This window comes from Syngnathus scovelli, chromosome 18 (genome assembly GCF_024217435.2).
Source record: "Syngnathus scovelli strain Florida chromosome 18, RoL_Ssco_1.2, whole genome shotgun sequence".
NCBI lineage: Eukaryota > Metazoa > Chordata > Actinopteri > Syngnathiformes > Syngnathidae > Syngnathus > Syngnathus scovelli.
The window spans coordinates 8883260-8898112 of record NC_090864.1 but is presented as its reverse complement, the minus strand read 5'-3'; the positions used below and the strand labels follow the sequence as shown (position 1 = coordinate 8898112).

At 40.5% G+C, this 14853-nt stretch overlaps 1 protein-coding gene across 3 annotated transcripts in view; it reads left to right on the top strand.

Moving 5' to 3' along the window:
• kcnh2b (potassium voltage-gated channel, subfamily H (eag-related), member 2b) overlaps positions 1–14099 on the top strand; it is a 79617-nt gene extending 65518 nt beyond the window's left edge. For all 3 annotated transcript variants that reach the window (XM_049749616.2, XM_049749615.2, XM_049749617.2), the window contains 16 exons: positions 3918–4097; positions 4191–4294; positions 4362–4500; positions 5001–5155; positions 5348–5442; positions 5512–5652; positions 5712–5911; positions 7620–7872; positions 8028–8221; positions 8287–8389; positions 8459–8604; positions 8670–8802; positions 8871–9060; positions 9390–9495; positions 9590–9670; positions 9747–14099. In XM_049749616.2, coding sequence (XP_049605573.1) covers positions 3918–4097; positions 4191–4294; positions 4362–4500; positions 5001–5155; positions 5348–5442; positions 5512–5652; positions 5712–5911; positions 7620–7872; positions 8028–8221; positions 8287–8389; positions 8459–8604; positions 8670–8802; positions 8871–9060; positions 9390–9495; positions 9590–9670; positions 9747–10043 — 2517 coding nt within the window. In that variant the 3' untranslated portion in view covers positions 10044–14099. The remainder of the gene's footprint in view (positions 1–3917; positions 4098–4190; positions 4295–4361; positions 4501–5000; positions 5156–5347; positions 5443–5511; positions 5653–5711; positions 5912–7619; positions 7873–8027; positions 8222–8286; positions 8390–8458; positions 8605–8669; positions 8803–8870; positions 9061–9389; positions 9496–9589; positions 9671–9746) is intronic.
• Positions 14100–14853: the final 754 nt, after the last annotated feature.

Sequence of the window (14853 nt, the reverse complement as noted above, 5' to 3'; positions counted from 1 at the left end):
TCTGCTGAAGGGCTCAAATGAAGACAAGCAGGATAGAAAATTGATGACACTAATTTGACACTAATATCAAATCAGAGTAGTTTTGCTGACTTGCTGAATTTCCTCAACAGTACGAACGACACATTTTAAGCTTGCAAGAAGAGTTTTCAGCATTTCGATTTCAATCTAATGGTCCGTTTGCAGATGACTCATGGTCAGATGGCCATGATGAAGGAAGATGATGAGATTCAGTGAATGCAGCTGCATGAGTCTGCCCCACAAACTAGGAAATTACGCTGGAATTTTTTTTTTGCTGGGATTGATATTTCAAGTCGGATATTATCGCTTTGATTAAATGACAGAAACGATTTTTGATGCTAAGTAATATTCCCGCCAAGAGGGCACGAAGCAGTCATATACAGTACGACGAACATCTTCTGTATGTTCCTCTGTAGGCTCCACACAGCTAGCTGCCTCTTTGATTCAAGTGGCCTGATTCCATCGTTTGAATGTTAATGCATGATGGCATCCCCCTGATCACACGCGGCTCCCTTTTTTTTTTTTTTAAAAGCCCTACGAACCGAAGCTCATCAAGTCTCATCAATATTGCACTAAGTGTACACTGCAAATGGAGAATGCAATTTCATACTGCCAAAAAAAAAAAGTGATGTCAAAAATCCTCTTTATAGGTTTTGAATACTCGATTCTGCAAGAGAGTGAGAGGAGATTAAAGATTTATGATGAAAGTTTGACTCGGAGGTCTCTATGTTGTGTAGATTAACACTTTGGGTGTGAGCGTGTCAGCAGCCCTCCACATGATGTCGTGGCCCTTACAGCAGTTATTAGTGTTTCGCTGAAGCTTTAATATTTCAAGCCTTGCTATCATGGAGATTTAGAAAAGAGAGAGAGGCTCGGTAGGGGGAAAAATATGAGGTAAGGGAAAAAAGAGATTTGGTGAGGAAGGCGACGGAGACATGCGGAGAAGAAAAACATACATCTGTAGAGAGAATTGGAAAAGGGCGGGGAGTTAGATAGAGGGAGAGGCAACAAGGCTGAGGAAATGTGTTCCTTTGTTATGCCTTCAAGAGAACTGTCGGGGCCGGCCGGGCGAGAAAAAGGTCAGCCACAAAGGCAATTGAGGTGGCAGGCAGATTAAAGTGCATGCTCACACACTCATGCTTTTGCTTTCTCTCTAAAATACTAATTGAACGTGATGTTGAGTTTTTTTTTTTTTAAGGTTTTTTTTTTTTTTTAGGAGGTTGTTCTCACTGATTGGTTTCGGTTGCCACTCAGTGTCGATGAATGTGAGAATGAATTGTCTTATTCTGTTCGTGCACTGTGATGGATGGAAGACCAGGCCAGTGTGTCTTTCACTCAAAGTCAACTGGGAAAGACTCCATCCGGCTCCCTGGGATCTCCAACGGGGTGTGCTGTCTAGAAAATAGATTGATGTTATTAGTTGGTTTGGCTTTACTTGAGATGTACGTTCTTCGGAATCTAATTGTGACCTTCGATTCATCCTTGTGGTTTAGAAAGTGGTTTTCAGAAGCAGGTCATTCCATTTCAGGGATACATTTTGAGATAACGGTTATAGGAGATAAGGTTAGGAAAAGTTTGCATCTAATTAAAGTAAAGGACTTTAATGAGTGAGTGATAAAGATTTGGATTATGTCATTTTCCAGGACAGTATATGCCAGCCAAGAAAACTACTTTATGCTTTGCCACAATTTTCCTTGTCTTATTTACATTTCTTGAATTTATTCAATTTTATTTAATCGACTGGTGGCACAAAATAAAATAATCTAGATACATTTGTCAGATTTTTAAATCAGGTATTATTTTTATTATGATGCTTCGGATATCTCAGCTCGTCATTTTAATTCCAGGACTGGATGTGTTTAAAGTTAAAAATATCCATGACCTTAGTGTCTTATTTTGTGTGCTTTGGTCAATTTAAATCCCCTGCAGCCAACATATGGGCTTTATAATATCAGTCATAATCGAATATTGCATTATTAAATGGATATCAAACTTATGAGTTGAATTGCTCCCGAAATAAGGTTCACTATTTACACTAGAAATTGAATTTGACACCTTCTGAAAATTTGATGTGCTTCTTGCCAGGATGGATTTTTTTGGTAATAGCGAGTGTAGGCTCAAACGAGGAGCGCTGTTTGACTATAAATTATTGACTAGCTTCTATTTTTGAAATATTGACCATGTTTGCGGAGGCTTTCGAGGCAGAGTTCTATATTGGGTGTTTCAAAGGAAACCTCATCAATTTATAAACAGGCCATGTGAAAGAGCAACTGTCACTTTATTAGCACTAGCAGCCACATCTTTGTCAGACGAGGGTGTGTAGACTTTTTATGCTCGGCAGCATGCTGTTTTAGCGTTTACCTCATCGGCATTCGTTTTTTATTCCCTTTGTGATGCACTCACACTTGAGCAGACTGTCATGTTTAATAAAAGACCCCATGCGACTACAAATCGCTGAACAGATAGGTGCTCTTGGGTCATTTGGCTCTGCTCGCTCCTTTTTGTCAGGTACTTCTTTTTAGACGTCAAATTTAAGTGCTCCGCGTTCCAAGCAGGTTGTTGTCGCGCCAAGTTTGAGCCGCGGCACATGAACAATTTTTTAAAGTGTAATTTTGTTATTTGTGGTTGTCTGATGACTTGTCAGAATAAATGAAAATCTGATGGAGGGTGGTCTTTCTTTTTTCTTTTTTTTTTAAATTGAGGTGGCTTTATTATATTAGCCTCCTCAAACTTGGGTATTATTTCCCAATTATTATTAAATGATCTTGACACATATTTTAATGCGTTTATTTGTGCATGACTCTGGATGACAGAGTTCAATTGAGGTCAGTTTATTAGGAACATGGATCAGAAGTTCTTGGTATGCCTGTGTGTGTTTGATTTTTTTTTTTTTTAAGCTAATTTCCTCTTACATGAGAGAGTGAGATAAGCTCCAATTCACCTGCAACCGTAATCAGGACAAGTATTTAAGATGGATGGATGATGGAATTCCAATTTTGTCTTCATTTAATTTTTGGTCAGCATTGACAGCATAACATGAAAACATGACATGAATTATAATCACGCGTCTAATTGAATCCATTTTTAATTACCCTGTAAGATGAGCACATCCTGGAAATTTCGGCTTCTCCGATTGGCCAGACTTGTTGATGAAGATGAAATAAACGTTCAGGGTCATGTCAAAGCTGATTTGAAAAATGTTTTACTGCACAGGGGATTCTCCTCCATACACTACCAACAGCGTGACGAGGGGTGACTTTCCGAATAGATCATCTTTATTGAACAGACAGCTGAAGAACGTTAAAGAACTGATTTAAGGTTCCCTAAAAAGCATAAGGACAAAAGATGATGAGGGAGAGCGGCCTTTGAATATTTTTCAATATCATATAATGATTATGAGATTATTATGGTTATCATGATTTATAATCCGTGTCCAGGAACCACATGAGGAACATTTTGTTTTTAGCAATCATTTCAAAAAGAGGCATACGTTTTATTACTTTGTACTAATTTAACACAATAAAGACCACGTTACCTTTTCAAGATAGCTTTGTGTGACTTATAAATTCACGTCACAGCTGGAAGACAGGCCTCAAAAAAATGCATTCTGATGTTCAGTATTCTTCCAGCACAAGGCACGCTCCCGTGGTTCATTCTTTTGATTCTATTAGGCAGTGACACAAGGCAGGCTTCCCTGATGCTTCTGTCACGGATTCAGTCCTGCAAGTGCAGATGCTGGAATATATTACAGCCAGTAGCACGATTAAAATTCCTTGTATGACTTTGTGTGAGGAGAAAAGTAACATCAAATGTGTGGACATACATTGTCATGAAGACTTTTCTGTCCCAATTGTTCTTAATTAAACTTGTAGTCATTGTCTCCGCTCCCTTTCTCCCAGGTGCTCTCGCTGGGTGCAGATGTTTTACCAGAGTACAAGCTCCAGGCTCCTCGTATCCACAGCTGGACAGTGTTGCACTATAGTCCCTTCAAGGCGGTGTGGGATTGGCTCATCCTGCTGCTGGTCATCTATACCGCCATCTTGACACCTTACTCAGCTGCTTTCCTTTTAAATGACCAGGTGTGTGATCGAAATGAACCTCCACCGGACATGGCCTTCCTCTAATTTTAGATTCTCATAATGATCTTTTCTTATATCCTGGTTTCTTCTCAGGAAGAAGCAGCCATGCAGCGTTGCGGTTATTCCTGCTCGCCTCTCAATGTGGTGGACCTCATCGTGGACATCATGTTTATTATCGACATCCTCATCAATTTCAGGTATGGATTATATAATGTGATATCTAAAAGATAGTTATGACTTACAATATCTGGTTCCTTCTCTCAGGACGACGTATGTGAACTCCAACGATGAGGTGGTGAGCCATCCGCTGAGAATTGCCGTGCATTACTTTAAAGGCTGGTTCCTGATCGACATGGTGGCCGCCATTCCCTTTGACCTTCTGATTTATCGCAGTGGAGAAGAGGTAAGGCGCATTTAAAAAAATATTTTTCCAATGATAATAATAGCATGGAAGATGTGATATTGTTTATATTGGGGGGGGGGGGGGCGGGGTTATTTTTATCATAATATGGTGTGGTGGACCGAAGCAAGAAATGGAAGTGGCGAACCGAAAAGTCAGGAAGCGAGCGATCCATTGAGGCCAAGGATGATTGATTCACTCGCCCGCGCCGCTCGGCCCGGGGTTATTCTGAGTGCTGCTTGATCTCTCTGTAATGACATCTGAATACGTTTCAATATTGCTATTTATCTTATTTATTGCAATTTTATGGCGGAGGGAAAAAAGTTCGACATGTAGAAACTCCCCAACATTCTAATGGTGCCTGGGAGGTTCACTTCGTTGATGTTCCCCATGAAAGCCAGTGAGCCAAGAAATTGCAGATTATTCTCGGCAGACGGCAATTACTTACCGTGTGTAATATGCTTTCCCTAAAATGAGAGATATTTCTTTTTCTCTCTCATCAGACGACCACTCTGATTGGCCTGCTGAAAACGGCTCGTCTCCTCCGATTGGTCCGCGTAGCACGAAAACTGGACCGCTACTCGGAATACGGCGCGGCTGTCCTCTTCCTCCTCATGTGCACCTTTGCCCTCATCGCACACTGGCTGGCTTGCATCTGGTACAATACTGTCGAAAATTAACAATCTATTGGATTTAATTTTGTCCAAATATTAAACTGGACTCAAGCATGACCTGAAATGGTGTTCAGTGACAAATCTGTATTTTGAAAATGGATTCCCTCATTCCACCAATGTGAAATAAATCTGTTGGAAAGAGAGCGACACGCCTAATCCAAGATTATAATCCCCAGGTACGCCATCGGCAATGTGGAGCGGAACGGCTCAATTGGGTGGCTCCATACGCTCGGGGACCAACTTGGAAAACAATACAACGACTCCATGCCAGGTATTGCCAATATTATTAGTATGACAAAAGTCAAATATTACATTTTTTGTAATATTTATGCTTGGACAGGAACGGGACCGTCCATTAAAGACAAATACGTGACAGCCCTGTACTTCACCTTCAGCAGTCTGACCAGTGTTGGTTTTGGAAATGTCTCCCCAAACACCAACTCGGAGAAGATTTTCTCCATCTGTGTCATGCTCATAGGATGTAAGTTCTGATTTTTTCAAATATGTGCTGAAGGGTTTAGCTCACCACCCTTTTTTCAGCGCTAATGTACGCCAGCATCTTTGGGAACGTCTCGGCCATCATCCAACGGCTGTACTCCGGAACGGCCCGCTACCACACCCAAATGCTTCGAGTCAGGGAGTTCATCCGCTTCCACCAGATCCCCAACCCGCTCAGGCAAAGGCTGGAGGAGTATTTCCAACACGCCTGGTCCTACACCAACGGCATCGACATGAACGCTGTGAGTATCCGTCATTTACGTGTACCAAATTACTGCGTGTGTACGCCGAACATCAAATTGAGTGCGTGTTCCGCGTGAATACACCCTCCCAGGCTAGAGTAGTATTTTGAGCTTGCGTTGTACATTAATAGGATGATTGGAAGTCTCAGCATGCATGGTCCGACACCATCAAAGAAAATAGGAATGATGTGAGTATTATAAATAGCACACACACACTCCCTCTCAAGCTCATATATGAAGGCGAGTCACACATATTAGGGAGGGGAGGGGGTGAGGGGGGGAACATGCATGACTGGTGATCAAGTCATTCAATTGTGCTGACCACAAAGGCGGTATAATGCCGGACAGATGAATCACAGCAGTCAAGCGTTTTGATGAACTTCCAAAGTGACCTCTTCCTGAACCGTTAGTCACGGCCAACGGGAGGCGGCATCTCGGTTGACCTCGTCTGCTCGGTAGCACCGGCGAGATTGCTTTGACGCGGCTGTGACACGCAGACACACCAGCGCAATCATAAACATGTCACACAGTTCAGTCGCGCTGATGCGGGGATATTCGGTTTGAGTGGATGTCGTCTTTATGACCGTCACGATGTTTCATACACGTCAAAGAAAACAACCAAATTAATTGTGAACCTTTTTTTTCCAGTTTTTTTTTTTTGTGTGTTCAATTTAAAAGGAGCACTTTCAATAGAGCTCATCAAAGCTTAATAATAACGTTCTTAGAAAAAAAATAATAACCATCATGTCTGGGCTGTAGTTCTAACACAATACTGTATTTAATTTGTATTTCAGTTTTGTAGAATAAGTAAGCCATTTAAGTGATGGTTTGATGAGGCTCCAGCGGATCATTACTTCGCTTTATTCTGAGCTCCGAAAATGAGCAGTTTGGATTAGGGAATGTTTACACTAATGCTTGTTATGACTGCGTAGAGAAGACCCCGTTTTGACTGATTTCATTGCTCGGTGAGAAATAAAATATTATATATATGAATGATTAGCCACAGCATGACAAAATGGCGAAAGAGAGAACGTTGGAAATGATAAGATGGAGGGAGAATAATAGTAAGGGAAGGATGTATGTAGCCGTGCCGTTGTTAAATGCACACTTGTGCTCCGTGCAGTCAGTCAGAGTTATGAGTGGTCTAGAGTTTCCAGTTAAAAGGTCCGGGGGCCCCCCATACTTCCTGCAAACTCATTAAAATTGCATCTATTCTTCACAATAACAACACTCTACGGACCTGCTCACTTTGTTCTTGCTGAAACATTCACAACAACTTCCACAGTTTCATTTTGCTGCAAAACAATGGACATGCACACTTAAAGCTCACAAACTGCTGACGCGTTGAAAGTAGACTCACTCAGGAGAGTGCAGAACTCCAAAAAGTTTTTGAACACTGTTTGCTGGGTGTCGTTGACCAATAATTAGGATTCCAAAAAAACAGCTCCCAGGTAATAGTCGCATAGTAGGCCATCAAAAAAAAAAAAAAATGCAGGTTTTGAATGACACCATTCTGATTTAACCCTCCTCCTATTCAACCGCTGTATTTCTAACCCTTCCTTCTTTCCCATTCCCTTACCGTCTTTTCACCCACCTCCCTTTTTATGTCATCACCCTCCTAATCCGTCTTCCTCCCTCCATTTATCTCGGCCTCTGGATCTTGTCCTCTTTGCCCAACCCCTCCATTCCCGTCAACCTATCCCCCCAGGTGTTAAAAGGTTTCCCGGAGTGTCTCCAGGCGGACATCTGTCTCCATCTCAACCGGACGTTGCTGCAGAACTGTAAGGCTTTTAAAGGCTCCACCAAGGGCTGCCTCAGGGCCTTGGCCATGAAGTTTAAGACCACCCACGCACCCCCGGGTGACACGCTTGTCCACGCCGGGGACGTCCTTACTGCAATCTACTTTATATCCAGAGGATCCATTGAGATATTAAGAGGAGATGTGGTAGTTGCCATATTAGGTAAATAATCCCTTTACTGTTTTCTTTTTCTTTCGAGGAATTATATCTAGCAACACTAATATATGCATTGATTAATGGCGCCCTCTGCTGGTCATCTGATAAAAGTTCATGTCAACAAGTTGCATTTTCACATTTTGTATTCCTCTGCTTATCAGGAAAGAACGACATCTTCGGTGAACCCATCAACCTGTACTCCCGACCGGGTAAATCCAACGCAGACGTGAGGGCATTAACCTACTGCGACCTTCACAAAATCTTCAGAGAAGATGTTCTGGAGGTGCTGGACATGTATCCTGAATTTGCAGAACACTTCTGGAACAACTTGGAAATTACCTTCAACCTCCGTGATGTGAGTTTATTACTGTCATTATAATAATACAAAATTTATATCGTTCATTTTATGTTGTTTTTCAGACCAACATGATTCCAGGATCTCCAAGTAGTGATGAATCCAAATGTGGGGGGTTCAACAAACTACGCAGACGGAAATTGTCCTTCAGACGACGCACAGAGAAGGGTAACACTTCATAATAAGAAAAGCCTTACATAAAATTCTCACCATTTTTTTTTTCACTTACCTGACCAGATGACGCAGATGTCGGTGAAATTAAAAAATCCCATAAATCTGTAAATAGAAGAAGAGAAAGAGAAGCAGCCCATAACCAAAAACGTCAAGAAGCAGCAAAGAGGCGGTATCGCGATTCAGTGTCTTCCCATTCAAGCGGGGATGAGGTAAAAAAAATAATTAAAATCAATTATTAGTTTATTGTACTTAAATGTATGTTCTGATTTGAAAGAGAGAAGAATCAGTTGTAACAATGTCTGCAATGATGGAGAACCATCATGGCCAGGCGGCGCACAAAGCCTTCACTGAAAGCACCGATGGAGATGGAGAAGTCAAGACGGGCAACACCTGCAATGCATTGTCAGGTAAAAAAACATCACGTCACGTCCACTCGTCATTTGAAAGTCATCATTCTCCTCTCTTTTATCTTCAGGTGCCCTCTCAGGTGTGTCCAACATTTTCAGTTTCTGGGGGGAAAATCGAGGGGGTGCTCAGTACCAGGAAGTTCCAAGCTGTAGTTTAGCCCCGCCCCCAGCCCTCAGCACACCTTTGCACAGCTTGAGCCGCCAGCAACGCAACCAGCTGGAAACACGCCTTGACCTGCTGCAAAAACAACTCAACAGGTATGAATATAAATATGTCTTATGATATTCATATATGAGTCATCGGAAAGAATTTAATTATATAACACAGTGAGTTGTGTGTGGCATTGAAAAAAAATATTTGGACAAGCCAAATGTCTCAAAATATATTTAGGATATATTCCAAAGCCTCCTTTACTTTTTGATATGATCCCAATTAAAAGAATTAATTTTGGTTTAATAAAAAATGTACAATTTAAACATTTGTATTTTTTCTAACTCCCTCTCAAATTGAATAGAACAAATATAAACTGCAAACTGAGATTTTCAAAACTAATCTAAGTTGATCATTAAATTTATATTGTGTCCAGATTGGAGACTCGCATGTCAGCAGATATTGGAACCATCATGCAGCTGCTGCAGAGACAAATGGCTCTGGTCCCGCCCGCCTACAGTACTGTATCATCACCGCCTCAGGTAGAAACATTATAATGTACAATTTATGTCCAAATTGTGTGACAGCGTTGGAGAAGTTGAACTTCTTGCTCTAATAATGACATCTCACTCACAGGCCTCCCCATGCGCTGATCCAGGCACTGGAGAGAAACAAGTTCCACCTGTGGAGACAAACACCCTGGCCTCCTTATCACAGGTTAAATCCTGTTGATGTGAAAAAAAATGTTTTAAATAAGGACGCTATAACTGACACTGTTTTTCTTTCCCCCCAGATCTTGGATTCTCAGGACTTTGAGGAGTTCCCAGCCACGTCTCCAGAATCTCGAGAACTGCAGGACTCGCCTTTGATCGTAGATTTACATTCAGGCAATGGATCATTTTCTGGGACGAGCTCAAGAAGAACAGGGTTGGAATTTGGTCCAGAGTTGTGCATCGAGGTTGGGGCTGAGCAAATGCGGCTATTTCCCCAGGATTCTGAAACCCAAAGGAGGTTGTCTCTCCAAGAGTCACATACACCTCAGGACTCACGGACACCACAGAGACACAGCTCGGACCCAGGGGAGAGCTAAGGAAGGGTACAGAGAACGGGAAGGTTCGACGGTGAGAGAAAAATGAGGTATCCCTATTTCAAACTTGACAACCAAAACCCTCCAGTGACCTTAAATCCAAGGATGCACCATTCACTAAGACCGGATAAAATAAGGTTGATGCCTCTCTCATCCAAGTTTCTTCCCACTCTGCATGAACACCCAAAGTTCTTCATTTTGAACCCCTCCCCTCCCCAAAAAGAGCAGCGAGGTGCTCTGATAGGCAACTCAAATGGATCCTGAGGGTGAACATCACTCGACTGCAATCCTATAGGAGTATCCCTTTACTGCTGAATCCAGTCTTGGATGATTTATCGAAAACATGTAAAGACAATAAAAAAAACAGCAGACTGAATAATAACGAAACAAGTAGCCATCACGTCTTGCACTGAAACTATTCTTATGTGTCAGTGGCGCTTCCAAAAGAAAGAAAAAAAAAAAACTCATATACCGGTTGGTCAAAATGTAGTGTTAGCTGGCCTAACAGGAAACCTGCTTGTCCCATTGTGTCAACGGTTCCTCGCCCCCCAACGTCCCGCGCCAAGAGGTGGAGAAAAAGCTCCGCCCTAATTCCCAAGAGCACACTCGACTAGCTGGCTGGTTTGCACCTCAGGGGTGGGAACTGGAGGGTTAAAAAGCCATGAATTTTCTTGATGAACATATCAGCTGCCCTACCAGAACCAAGGTCAACATTTTCTCACGGGTGACCAACCCTCAGCATGCCTGGATGGTGTCGCAGTTGTGGCTAAATTGGCTTAAGAAAACACAAATCCCTCATTTGAGTTGTTTGCAGAAGCGCCGACGTCCACGGTGGGTTTTCGTTTTATCATTGTTGAATTTGCTACCTCAGATTTCACTGGTCCATTGTTTTTCACCTAAGTACCCAGAATGCTTATAAATTGTACATAGCAGTCATGAGCTACTCAAACATACAAAGTTGGACAGTTTACGACCAGACGAATGCGCCATTATTTTATGTACAGTACAATATGCAAAACACTGGCAAGAAGAAATGAGTGCTTGATGTTATCATTTTATTTTTATGTATCTGTTTTCATTTTAGGTTTTCCACCATAGGGCAGTTTGTCTTAATTAAGTTTTGTTTTTGGATCTAAGCAGCACATGAAAAAAAAAAAATCCCTTTAATATGAACTTTCAAAATAGTTTCAAGGTCAGTATGCCCGAGACTTTTTACGTTATGTTTTAGAATTTATAGAGCCACTTGGTGCATTGCCAGACAATTCTGAGCTAAAATATGAGAACTCGGAAAAAAAGAAAACTCGAAAGTATGATGATGCTCGGGCACACAGGGTGAAAGAAATATCATCTTTATTATTGAGCAAACTATAAAAAAAAATCTATTTTTATTTTAGGTATCAAATTATTTCAAATTAAATTGGAGGAAAAATAAATGTTTTTAATGAACCCTGAATATTATTTTAATTTTTTTCACTCGTATATAAAGTTTGTAATAGTGAAATTAAAGTTATTGCTTATTAGCATCAATTCAGCCTAACTACAGACATATTTTTCAGATTCATAGCCCCTCCTTAATCCCACTTTTCCGAGCATCTCCCCCTGAAATTTTGTGCGTAAATCGACAGGAAGCTTAGTGCAATCGTCCTTTAAAGTGATTTGTAGCAGCCGCAACACTTCCGCTCACCTTTTAGCACTTTATATTTTAAACCGTGCAAATGTTTCCTAGAGACTCAGGAAAGTGGCCTTTGGTTCAGTTTTCTTTGTCTGATAAACAATTAAAAATAAAAATGAGTCAATATTTGCAGTCACACATTTAAACTTCAATTCTGGGGTATTTCCCTTTTAAGGCGGCATTTTAAAGATTGTACCTTGCTGCTTGCTGGTCAAAGCTTGTTTATTTATTTATTTATTTATTTTGGGTGTCTAATTATTCTTATTTTTCCTCTGTGAATTATTTAATAATTTTTAACTCATGTTTCTTCCGGATCATTATGTTTTTGTTTTTTTTTCCCAGTGTGCTCATGTAATGGACACTCAGGCGAGTCCAAATTTATAGAATACAGGAAGTGATTGATGAACAATGTTGTCATTTTAATCCAGTGATTAATCACCCACAATAAGAGACAATATACTTTATCACTTTGTCCTCATTATGTCAGTAATTGGAATATGCGGCCGTGACGCACTTTAGTATCGAACCAAAGCAAAATGTAAAAACAAAATGAGGATTGATGATATATTTTTTGTCATGGCTTGGAATGAAAGGGATTTCAACTGATTTTTAATAATAATAATAACTTTAAGTTTCCACATTACGACTTTCAGGATTTACACTTTTCCTTCAACAAGTTGCAAAATTGAACACACCCTCCCCACCAATCTTTGCTGCTTCTCCTCTTCTTGTGTGCATTCTACCAACAACCAAGCACAGACATGTTTTAGTCCAATTCATTTCTATGTATACCGTATTTTGTCAGTGAGGTAACTAAATATTACTGACTTCATATATCCAGCACGAAGCCAGTCTACACTGTACTTTTTTTTTTTTTTTAAATGTTAGTTTGGCTCTCCTTGGCATCTCATGTACTGTAGCGAGTGTTATTTGAATTTGTGTTTGTTTGCTTGTTTGTTTGAGTACAATAAGTCACCTAGTGGCCTGAACTGTAATTTTACATTCAGAACTATGACCTCAAATGTAGAATGTGGTTGTATATTATTTGACCTTGTAAGTGTCGCTAGACCTAAGCGTACAATTTCAATGCTAGAGAATATATTATGTAATGCATACTGCATCCTAAATCGCTATGGGTACACTGAAAAAAAAAGAAGACGCTGAATTTGCACCAGAGGTGGTCGTGCATGAGATGGGAAGGTGTGTTGAAATGAACGATGTTTTAAATACAGCTGGAAAAATGAGGAACTGAATAAATCAATTAGCGCCTGCACTCTTCCAGACACACACTCGCTTGCTAGCTCTTCCATACGTTGGAGCAATTTTTCAGCTCTATTCAACTTTCTATATGAGTTCCAACAAACTTGTATTTGTAGATATTTTGAGCACTTGAGGTTTACACAATACTGGATCGACTCGCGTCACTCTTTGTCTGTACATACCGACTTGTACTTCTTGTAAAGCTATCAAAACTTTGGCACTCGTATAGCCAGCACTATGCAGAAACATTTCTTTGGCATGCTTTGAAATGCAGAATAATATAGAGGATATTGTGAATAAAGTTTGCTCTAATTTCTTAGGAGGAAAAATGTGACCTGTCATGGGGAGGGGGGGGACAGAAGACGACCAAGCTATAGACTTTTCAAATTTGTGCACATTTTTACTTGCATGCTGCACTGAAAATCTTGCAGAAATGATTTGACGTGCAAAACAGCCGACTTCTGCCGTATGCTTGCAAATCGTATGTAGAGTGGATCACAACGATCTTCCAAATTATGGGAGAGTCATATTTATATATACAGTACACTACGCATACATAATACTCCCAGGTTATGGGAGGAAGAAATAGTAATCTAGAAGATACAATATTATTGCATATTTGTATCTTTATTTGCATACTGCTGTAATGGAGTGATGCATGTGTGTCAGTCCTGGACAGAACTGTCTCCCAAGTTTGAGGAGCACTTGATTTAGGAAGCTAAATGAAGTGTACCTTAATTAACCTTGCTTTAACGCCCTTGAGGGTTAAAGGATTAAACACTTGGAATGTCTCTTGTTCATACATCTGAGTTCAGTTTTCAACATGTATGCTGTGTTTTCCCCATTAAATTCAAATTAAATTTTGTTCAGACATTTGGCTTCAAAGTTAATGTGTGGGGGGAAAACTGATACTTTATAATCAATAGCTAATACTGTAGAAGTCCCTATATTGAATTCCACTGTCACTCATGGATAAATGCAAATTCATTCTTATTTCATATCATATTTCGGAGAGATTTAAAGGGGAAATGGGGCAGCTCCAGGTACTGATTGTGTGATAGCATTATCACTGGTTGAAGTTTATAAAAAATAAAAATATTTATTTCAATAAACATCTTTGAAAATGAGATTGTGTGGGTGTTTTCCTGCTTGCAGTGAGAAAAAACTTCTTATCCCAGTGTGTGTGTTGCTTTAAATTTCTTTCATCAATGTTAAGGCCTCTTTTAAGTTGCTAGCTTTCATCTCCATAGCGATAACATCTTTTTGATTGACACTTCAGACAGCATTTAAAGAATTCAAGTAATCATCACTCATTTACCCTGATTTGTTTTGCATTGCCTTGCCCAAAAGTTTCCTAGTAATAATTACTGCATTGCTTGGTGCAGTGGTGCTTTTATGGACTGGGTGGTGCCCAGGCATCAAATGCTAGAACCGCCCCTGCCTGAAACACAAATAGAAGCGCTTCCTCATGCAGGGATGACTACATCATTACGTCATTTCCAGATTAACAATAGTTTAATGAGGTCACACGTCAGGATAACTTTTGCCAACAACTAGTCTTTGCCATTTTGGGCACAAGGTGTCACTAGAATTCCATATGTCATATGAGACAGAGCCTCCTCTCATTAGATGTATTTATATCTGAGAGGAGAAATAAAGATGAATGCATTCAAAATGGGATTATGCTTTCTCTGAAGTGACATTTTCAGCGAGCCAAACAGACGCTTTTGGGAGTCTTCCAGTCTGAAGGGCCTTTCCCAGTTGCCCGGTTTTGCTGTCCCGGCGATTGGTTCGGCCCAACCGTAAAAGGAGTCGAACTTTTCTATTGAAAGCTCCTTGTGTCTGTCAAAAGTCGTTTTGTCGACGTCGACGAATCTACTG